Source organism: Emydura macquarii, unplaced genomic scaffold, assembly GCF_026122565.2.
Source record: "Emydura macquarii macquarii isolate MOO-44397 ecotype Brisbane River unplaced genomic scaffold, CSIRO-AGI_Emac_v2 contig_1146, whole genome shotgun sequence".
Taxonomy (NCBI): domain Eukaryota; kingdom Metazoa; phylum Chordata; order Testudines; family Chelidae; genus Emydura; species Emydura macquarii.
The window spans coordinates 16,154,084-16,164,093 of NW_027131283.1; the positions used below are offsets into that span (position 1 = coordinate 16,154,084).

At 41.0% G+C, this 10,010-nt stretch overlaps 1 protein-coding gene across 6 annotated transcripts in view; it reads left to right on the plus strand.

The window, feature by feature from the left end:
- Positions 1 to 8,543, plus strand: part of PKIB (cAMP-dependent protein kinase inhibitor beta) — a 92,690-nt gene extending 84,147 nt beyond the window's left edge. For all 6 annotated transcript variants that reach the window (XM_067546675.1, XM_067546678.1, XM_067546680.1 and 3 more), the window contains 2 exons: positions 578 to 764; positions 7,246 to 8,543. In XM_067546675.1, the coding sequence (XP_067402776.1) occupies positions 605 to 764; positions 7,246 to 7,328 (243 nt within the window). In that variant the 5' untranslated portion in view covers positions 578 to 604 and the 3' untranslated portion in view covers positions 7,329 to 8,543. The remainder of the gene's footprint in view (positions 1 to 577; positions 765 to 7,245) is intronic.
- Positions 8,544 to 10,010: the final 1,467 nt, after the last annotated feature.

Consider the following 10,010-nt stretch of genomic DNA (forward strand, 5'->3'; position numbering starts at 1 on the left):
TTATGTTGATTTCTTTGTCAGACCCAAAGCACAGAGCTCTCTCTGTACCCCCTGCTCCAGCTGTGGAAAGATTTTGTTTCAGCCTAAATAAGGATGATGATGATAAATAATAAAAAACCCACTGATTGCTCCTCAAAGACAACATAGCAAAGCAGAGTTTCAATTCCCTTCCAAGTGACAATCTGGTAAAACCACGTAAAAAGAGAGAGAGAAAAGAAGAGATCAGGTCAGACACACACACACACAAAAAAAACCCAAAAAAACCACATGCAAGTGGCTCATAGAAAGGCTGCCTCTATTTATAGGTGCCTTGTTGGTATTGAGAGCTATCCATTATGCTAATCTGTGTTTGTGCTGCTAAAGTACAAATGGAAAGAGAAGGAAATGAACAGTGAAATGTTTTCTCAGCATAGATAAAGTAATGGAAGCAGGGTATTGAAGTATGTAACATTTATTAAGAAAGCACTAGTTAGTCACTTCTCACAAGCCATTGGCACCTGATTGTTCAGAAGCTGACTGCCTTCCATTGTCAAGTAACAAGATTTTTTTTTTTCTTTGGTGTGTGTTCTATCTACAGATGTTGCTATGAAGAGAGAAGTCAGAAATGACTGATGTGGAGCCTGTGATCACAGATTTTGCAGCTTCGGGAAGGGCAGGTCGCCGAAATGCCTTACCAGATATTCTGGGTTCTCCTGCTGGGGCTGCAGCCGGGGCTGGGACTTCAGACCTGCCACACAAACTAGCTGAACTGTCTGTGTCAAAAGGTAATGCCTACAAGTTGGTGAGAACTAAGGATTTCATGCAATTATCCTCCATTTTCTCTCAAAACTTTTACCACTTCTCTCAGTTATGGTATAATTTCTTCTCTCACTAGAACTAAGTCTGCCTCTGTTTTCCAAAGCAGCCGATAGCTGTGCCCATTAATTGGGAAAAGTTAATTTTACACCAGACTTCAGCTAACCTTGCCATATCCACCCTTATGCCTGCCGTTCATTGGCTGAGGAGCAAGAATTATGAGAGGAATTCCAAACCCATGCAGCAATGACGACGACAAAAAACCAACCACCACCACAACACTGTTGTGCCACTGATCATCTTGTTAGTCAGTTAACACACGATGGGCCAGATTCTCTCCTACACTGGAGTCTTCTCAGCACAGGACGGCAGATGTCAGGAAGCCACTTACAGCACCCCAATACCCAAACGACAGCAGCTTTGGCCCCAACCCAAGAATAAATTAGTCACCCCTTGGTGACCCTAGCAGTTTACTACAGCTGACTGTCATCCTCAGGAGACCATCTGCATCTCTCAGCTGAGAATTTGTGGAGGAGAGAGATGTTATGTTTTGTCCTCCTCTGCTAGGGTGGAGAAGTGGTGGTGAGCAGACAACTACGCCAGTTTTACCCCAGCTGAGTGTTTGCTCAACCCAAGGGGATTCTCAGCTGGGAAGTTATGGATAGATTCTGGCCCCTTGGTGCTCTCAAAGACAGAATCTGTCGCTATCATTGATCTTCCATGGTCATCATCTCTGCAGTGTAATCTCTCTCTGAGGTTCTATTACTGATATTCTCAACCCACTGCAGGATCATAGGGCAATTGTGAGAGGGTAATGAACAGGCAGACCATTTCTCTGCAGATCCCACAGGAATATAAAGCACTTGACTAGAGGAACCAAAAGGTATCAACTTGACACCTGCTGGCTTGAAACTAGACGGAGGGGGGAAAAGAATCAGAAATGTAGGGTGTATGTGTGTGGAGAACATAAAGTTAAAGAGCAAACAATTGTGAAGTAGAGGGGGAGACAGATGAGCACAGAAAGAAGAATCACAGAAATGTAGGGCTGGAAGAGACTTTGAGAAGTCATCAAATCCAGCCCCCTGTGCTGAGGCAGGACCATGTAAACCTAGACCCTCCCTGACAGATTCAACCTGTTCTTGAAAACCTCCAATGATGGGCATTCCACAACCTCCCTTGGAAGCCTATTCCAGAATTTAACCACCCTTCTAATTAGAAAAATTTTCTGTCTATCCTGAATCTCTCTTGTGGCAGATTAAGCCCATTACGTCTTGTCCTACTTTCAGTGGACATGGAGAACAAGTGATCACAATCCTCTCTACAATAACTCTTAACATACTCTTTTCTCAAGACTAAACATGCCCAGTTTTTGAACCTTTCCTCAGTGGTCAGAATTTCTGAACCTTATGTAATTGTTCTCCTCTAGGCTTGCTTCAATTTATCCATATTCTTTCTAAAGTTTGGGACCCAGAAATGGAAACAGTACTCCAGCTGAGGCTTCACTAGTGCTGAGCAGAGTGGGACAATTATCTCCCATGTCTTACATATTCCACTCCTGTTAATACACTCCAGGATATTCGCCTTTTTCGCAGCTGCATCACATTGTTGACACACAACACATTGTTGATCAATTTGTGATCCATTAGAACCCTTAGATTCTTTTCAGCTGTATTACCACCTAACTGCTTACTCCCCATTTTGTAGATGTGCATTTGATTTTTTTCCTTCCTAAGTGAAGTACTTTTTCATTCATCTTTACTGAATTTCATCTTGTTTATTTCAGACCAATTCTCTAATTTGTCATGGTCATTTTGAATTTTAATTCTGTCTTCCAAAGTGCTCACAATCCCTCCCTTCTTGGTGTCATCTGCAAATCTTATAAACATACTCTCCACTCCATTATCCAAGTCATTAATAAAAATATTGAATAGAATTGTACCCAGGACTGAGGAATGGGACCTTACTAGCTACGCCCACCCAATTTGACAACAAACCAGTGATAACTACTCTTTGATTATGGTCTTTCAACCAGTTGTGCACCTACCTTATGATAATTTCATGTAGACCCCATTTTCCTAATTTGCTTATGAGAATGTTATGTGGGACTGTGTCAAAATGCTTATTGAATCAAGATATCATGATTACTTCTTACCCCCTGTCCGCGAGGCCTGTAACCTAGTCAAAGAGGGTGATTTGGCATGATTTGTTCTTGACAAATGCATGCTGGCTATTCCTTATAACCTTATTATTCTCTAGGTCCTGACAAATCGGTTATTTTAATAATCTGTTCTAGTATATTTCCAGGTACTGTAATTCAGCTCACTGGTCTGTAATTGCCTGGGTCCCCTTTGTTCCCCCTTTTAAAGATAGGTACTGTATTTGCCCTTCTCCAGTCCTCTGGAATTTCACCTGTCTTCCATGAGTTCTCAAAGATAATTGATGACGGTTCCCAGATAGCTTCAGCTAGAAGGAAAGACAGTAGAGGCGGTCCAGAGATATTGCTTTAGGTTTGAGATAGGGCAGTGGAGACTATAGAGGCCTTAGTGCTGGGAGCCCTGAGAGTCTGACAACAGTGAAGGCGGACAATAGGAACTGAATCAGGTCCTAAGGTCAGTGGAAAAACTCCCCTTGACTTGAGTGAGAGCGAGATCAGACCTCTAGGGAAACTGATATTTTAGCAAAAACAACGGGAGTTCTGTAGCACTTTAAAGACTAACAAATTTAATTTCTGCAGGCATAAGCTTTCGTGGGCTGTAACCCACTTCATCAGATGTAAGGAATAGAAATCAGATTGGGGGTCTATATATATACACACACACACACATCTAAGGTTAAGGAACAACAATGGGGAAGTTAGGTATAAGCAAACTTCCCCATTGTTGTTCCTTAACCTTAGGGGTGTGTGTGTGTGTGTGTGTGTGTGTGTGTGTGTGTGTGTGTGTGTATATATATATATATATATATATATAGACCCCCTATCTGATTTCTATTCCTTACATCTGATGAAGTGGGTTACAGCCCACGAAAGCTTATGTCTGCAGAAATTAAATTTGTTAGTCTTTAAAGTGCTACAGAACTCTTATTGTTTTTGCTGTATACAGCAAACAGGGCTACCCCTCTGGAACTTTTCACCATGATATTTTAGCATCTCCCTGCAGGCATTTGCATTAGAAAAGAGGCTGATTTAGTACTTGTAGCACTAAAGGTATGTCTACTCTGCCATTACTGTGCCAGCTGATTTGGGCTTGAGGGGCTTGGGCTAAGGGGCTGTTCAATTGTGGTGTAAGTGTTCAGGCTCATGCTGCAGCCCAAGCTCTGGGACCCTCCCACTTCGCAGGATCCTAGAGCCCAGGCTCCAGCAAAAGCCCCATTGTCTACACTGCAATTAAACAGCCCCTTAGCCCAAGCTCACGTCAGTTGGCATGAGCCAGCGATGGGTTTTTAATTGCAATGTAGTCATACCCTAAGACAGACATACCCACTCTACCACATTCCTGATACATATTATAATGAGAATTATTTATGTTGGTCAGTGTATACGGTTTTATTTCACAAGTAATAAACCTTTCTTCTCTGAGCTTGGCACACTTCCCTTAATGCTCAGATTGGGGGAAAGGGAGCTGCAGTAATGTAATGAGGGTAAATGGAGATTACCAACTTCTCATTTGGGTAATATAGAGTTTAGGTTCGTTTACTCCCTTCTTTTTTCACTACACCACTGGGGAGCAGCTATTTCCATTACTGACTGGGATGTTGCTAAGAACAACGTAGATTGGGGCTGTTATTCACAGCTGGAGCTGGAGCGGTGGAAATACGGCATTAACCAAGCTTAACAAAATATTCATTGGTTTGAAAAATATTAAGCTTTATATTGTTCAGAACAATCTCCCTTAAGAGAGAGAGAGAACTCTATTGACTAAAACGGAGCAAACAAAACAAAGGGAGATCAAGAAAGATTCATCCCATTTGTTTCATTTTAACCTCTGGAAAACGTAATCATTGGGGGGAAATAAGTGCTTCTTAAAGCACAGAACCTCTCCCTTTAATCTTTTACCACGTAAAAATGAACATGAAAGACTGAAAGCCTTGTTAAAAGACATGCCAAGGCATTACACAAAATGACATGAGCATTTAGCCTTCCAGACAGAATAATCATCCACTCGTGGTGCCCATCCAATCTATTATTAAGAACACATAAAACAGAAATACAGTAGCTCCAGCAAATTGTGCTGCTTCTTTCACATGAATGTAAGCTGCAGACATTTGAAGAACAATGGAGAACAAGGAATCATCAATTGCTCTTGACACTGTTGTATAAATGGGCCAGTGCTATTTCTGAAGAGAGCTGTTTTAGATCCTCCGTCTTTGATATCAGTAATTTGCAATAGTGAAAATGAGGGAACAGGAAGTGTGCATGGGATGGAACTGAAGTCTGACCTTAGGGGTGCCGTATGAGCAGGGAGTTCTCAAAGGGTTTCCCTGACACTAGCTACAGAAACGTTCTGTATCATTCTAGTAAATGCCACATAAACCCATTGAGAATTCTTGAGGTATCAAAATTGAAGTATGCAACAGATTATAGCCCATATACACTGTTGGAAAGTAAACGTATGACAAGGCAATGACCAAGACAATGCCCAGAAAGTTTGGGGGTTCAAGTACCCAAAAGTTTGGATCCTTGTCTGCACTTGTGTCTGTAAAACAGAGCTGGAAATTTCACAAGGAAAGGTTTTTTTTACGAGGTTTCTGGCAATTCCTACATTGTTGAGCCAGAAATACTCCAAGAACAGCCTCTTTCCCAGCCGGGAAGAGAGAGTGCAGAGAGTAATGATTTTATTTTTCAGAGCAAGCCATACTTTCTCCTGAAAGGAGATTCAATTTGGGTTTAAATGTGGGTGATGATCTTGGGTACTTTATGCAAATTGTTTTGTCCTTTCTTAATGCTTGTGGGCCATAAGTTTTACATTTTCTCCAGGATGCCATCAACCACTGCAAAACTGGTGAAAAGCCAAGAATGGGATCTGTCCTTCCACATGGAGAAAAGGATGGGCTCTGCATATGCTGATTTTGAATATGAAGCATCTATGAGTCTGTAGTGTGTCCATGTGCTGTAAAGAGCACATCAAGTTAACTCTCAGGTTCCTCCCCTTTGTGGGAGTTACTGCATTCTGGGATTGCCTGGAAACTGGCTTCCTGGAGGAGAATCAACTAGTGGTCAGCTCATTAAAGTCTTACCTACTGGCAGATGGTCTCAGTATGACTTCTTGCTCAGCTAATCAATGCAGGCTAAGAGCACAGAGTATAAATTAGCTGTCAACACAGTCACCCTAGAATTAGAGAGAGCTCTTTATAGCTGGATGAGAGCTTGAGCAGCTCAGGTCTGCAGGGTGCTAAGCAACTCATGAAGGTGCCGCTCTCAACGTCCACTGACTTCCCTAAGAGTTGAGGAGGTTCAGCACCTCCAGCAGTTGGTCCAAATCCTGCAGAATGGACCTTGTGATGCTCAGGGAGCACTGGCTCTGGGATGATATGTAGTTGCATATTTTCACTCTGTTGGATATAAGATACAGATTTCTTCTTCTTGCTAATGGTAGTTTTATGGCAAATTCCCAGTGCTGCTTGCTGAAAATTTACCCTTTAGATCCTGACAGTCAAACTGCATAAGACTCAGAGGGTTCCACAGCCATATACTGTGTGCTTAAATCAGAGCTACCTGGTCTGAACAGATCCCTAAAAGCCATAGTCTGCCCTAGATTTGTGTGTGCAAATCCCGTTGTCTTCAATGGTGGTGCCACATGTGGTGTATAAAAAAGGATAAAATGGTTTTAGAAAGAGTTGCTGAACAGTAGAGAAAACAAAACAGAGGGCACCTTACATTTACTTGTTTATTTAGTCAGTAGTAAAGAATTAGCAGTATAATACATCAGAAGATATACACTGGCATTCTATTTTAACCCAGTCCATAAAAGAGTGAACTTTCTAAATCAGATAAAAAATCTTCATCTTGTAAAGGATTCTCTGAGGCATTTCAGTGCTAAGGAAAGTCAGTCATAACTGGCATCCCCATAAATTGTAACATTCTCTGCCTGCAACCAAGCAACACTCCAAAATGTGAAATCCTTTCCTATCTTTGAAAATAACAGAGAAAAATCAAAAGAATTATCTCCCGTTTGATTCTTACAACCAAATATGCACTGATCAGTATAAGCATCGGGCAAGCAGCTCAGCATCAATAGGGAATTGCTGCTGGAAAATGAGATGCAAGTCCTATCGGTCTAATCTATCTATTCTACCTGTCTAGTGGTTTTGCTAAAACATCTGTTACTGTGGTAGTTAAGAGCCAGTTGATACTAGCAACAATCCGTAAATATTTATCTTCCATTAAATAGCCAAACCTTTGCATGAGAATGCATGTGCTGAGTGTTTTATCATGTACATATGTCTTTTTAGATGAAGAAGCAGAAGGTGGAGAAATATCATCCGACGCCATGTTGGGAAATCCAGAGACGGAAGGAAAAAGTAGTGACTCCTAATCTCTAGGGATTGCTGGATTTACAGAGTCCATCGACAGACTTTACAAATGTTCTGCTTTTCACAGGTTCCAAGCCCTAGTAGAAACTGTAGTGGTCTCAGCAGGACTATGCAACACAATTGCATCTGAATGACATTAACTTGCAGCTACTAATTAGGGTTTTCATGCCATTTTCTACTGTAGTCCATCAAAAAGCAAGTAATCTACAAATCACAACCAGGAAAGAGCTAAAGAATGAATGTGATTTTTTTTTTTAAATTGTTGTCAGTTGCACTGTATTGATACTAGCCCAACCAAATCCTTTTTTGATAGTTTCAGTGATTATGGTAAACAGTTGTACAAAACATAATAACCACATTATATATAATTCTTGATAAAATTTCTAAATTATTTTTTTCAATGACACCAAGTCTTGTTGGTGAAATTATGTCAAGTGGATTGGGATGCAAACAGGGAGAGAGAAGAACCCCATTTATTCATGATGTAAAAGCTTTTGGAACCTTCTGAGGTTTTTGTTCTCTTTAGGAAGAGAAATGGGGTGAAAAAGCCTGAAACAAAATAATTTTTTTCCTCCTCTTTTCCAGAATGTTCCATATGTTTCCTAAAACACAAAAAATCTTTTTTGAAAAACTCTTCAATTTATTCAGCCCTATCCCCAGGTAAATAACCTCTGGGTTCTTTTATTCCCAACAATCATACTACTTCTATCTTTTCTGTGCACAGCCTCAATATTCTGTTTGCTCATATGTATCTAAAATAAAACAGCAACATTTGTAAGTGATTTAAATTGTTTAATCTTACCATGGATATTAAAGAGATATTATCTCTTTTGTCTTCTTCTTGAATCTTTGATGTCTCCTCTGTATGGCAAGGAATGAATCAGAAATACCATAATACACAATGCTTATGTTTCATTTGTATATTTTGGTTTGTCTGTGTACGACAGAGCTATTCCAGTCATGGTTTTTGCTAAAAACATATTTAAACGACTCTCTACCTGCACTAAAAGATCATCCATGTTTTGTCACAAAGATTGTATCCCTGAAAATATTTTGTATGTATCCCTTTATTATTCAGGATATAGATTTGCATAAATGCATGCACTTGTGTTGGAATCTGAGTCAATAGCCATTTGAAATTCTTATGAAGATATAGAGTGCAGCTAATTCTGATAATCAGGCACTTTTATTTGCACAGACTCTATTGGAGCATGGCTTACAGGGAGAGATGTTAATGATGCATGGGTATTTGTAATACTCAAAGAATGATGATCATAAATCCCACATAGAGCCGGAGTAATGGGGCTTTATGCTGCTGACTGTCCAACAGAGGGATAGGGGTATGGATACACACCCTAGCCTAAAGGCAAGATGCAGGGCTGCAACACAGCCACTGGGCCAGTCTGTAAGATGGTAGTGTGATCTTTTCTCAGCCTAATTCAGAGGAGGGGTTTGAATCCACATCTCCTACCTCCCAGCTGAGTGCTTTGATCACCAGGCTCCAGAATTATTCTCACTCTCTATCTTTTTGGCTCAATGTATATTTAAGTATTTTGACAACGTGGAACAACTTCAACAGGAGAACCTGAGAGCGGCTCACCCTAGAATAGCCTAGTCATTAGGGGAAATTCCATGTTCAAGTCCCTAGTTCAGACCAGGGATTCAAATGTGGGTTTCCCTACGTCCCATGCAACTGCCCTAGCTACTAGGCTATAGGTTATACAGTGTGGATACAGGCTGTTTGCTAGCCCTGTATGGAAGTGGTGACTAGCTTCTAGTAAACAAAAACTGAATTTTTCAACAAATTATTTCCCCCAAAACTTCACCCACCTCTAGTAGTGACTGCTCTGCCTGTGGAACCCCTGTGCAGACAACACTGGCCATTGGACTACATATGTGCAAATTCGGTTGCTATTTCCGTATCTCCACTATTCTAGTTCCTCCATAGAAGCACGTGCATAGTTGGCACAAAGTACATTTCCCTGGTGTACAGAGTGTGCAGAGGCACCCCTGCACAAATACTCTGCTTTCACATCCCCTCCCCAACAGTCCAGGCACACCTTGTGTGGGCCTTTCAGCGGAGGAGTTTCCTCCAAACGGAGTGGGAGCTGAGTTCCGCCACTCCCCTGCCCCACCGACTCCCATCCAACAGGAACTAAGTCTTAGCACTTTTCACCAGTTATAAAAATACTGTACTGCTAAAACAAGGTAAAAGCACTGCCAAATATTGAAAGAACAAAGGAAATGGCATCAGAAAAGCAAAGTGGAAGGACTGGACAAGAGGAATTCAAAGTTGTATTGCACCTGCAATGCCTGTTTTTACTTGGTCCTGTGTTTCAGTCCCCATTTCAGCCCTTCACTGTAGCATAATGGCCCTGCTCTAGCAAAGTATTTAATCATGTACCTAACTTTGAACATCTGAGTAGTTCTGTGGAAATGAAGCAGAGAAGTACCATTATATGGGACTTCCCACATGCTTAAAGTGAAGCATGTGCTTTGCTAGGTGGTAGTCTGAGTTCCCCTTCTTTTCCTTCACAGTTGGAGCACTGGCTGTTTTTAAAACTGCACCTTACAGTGCATTGACAGTGAAAACTGAACTACATACATTGACGCTCAATAACTATTTTCATTAACTGAAAATATTTTGCAGGAGTTTTCTATTAGAATGCTAATGAATCAATGGG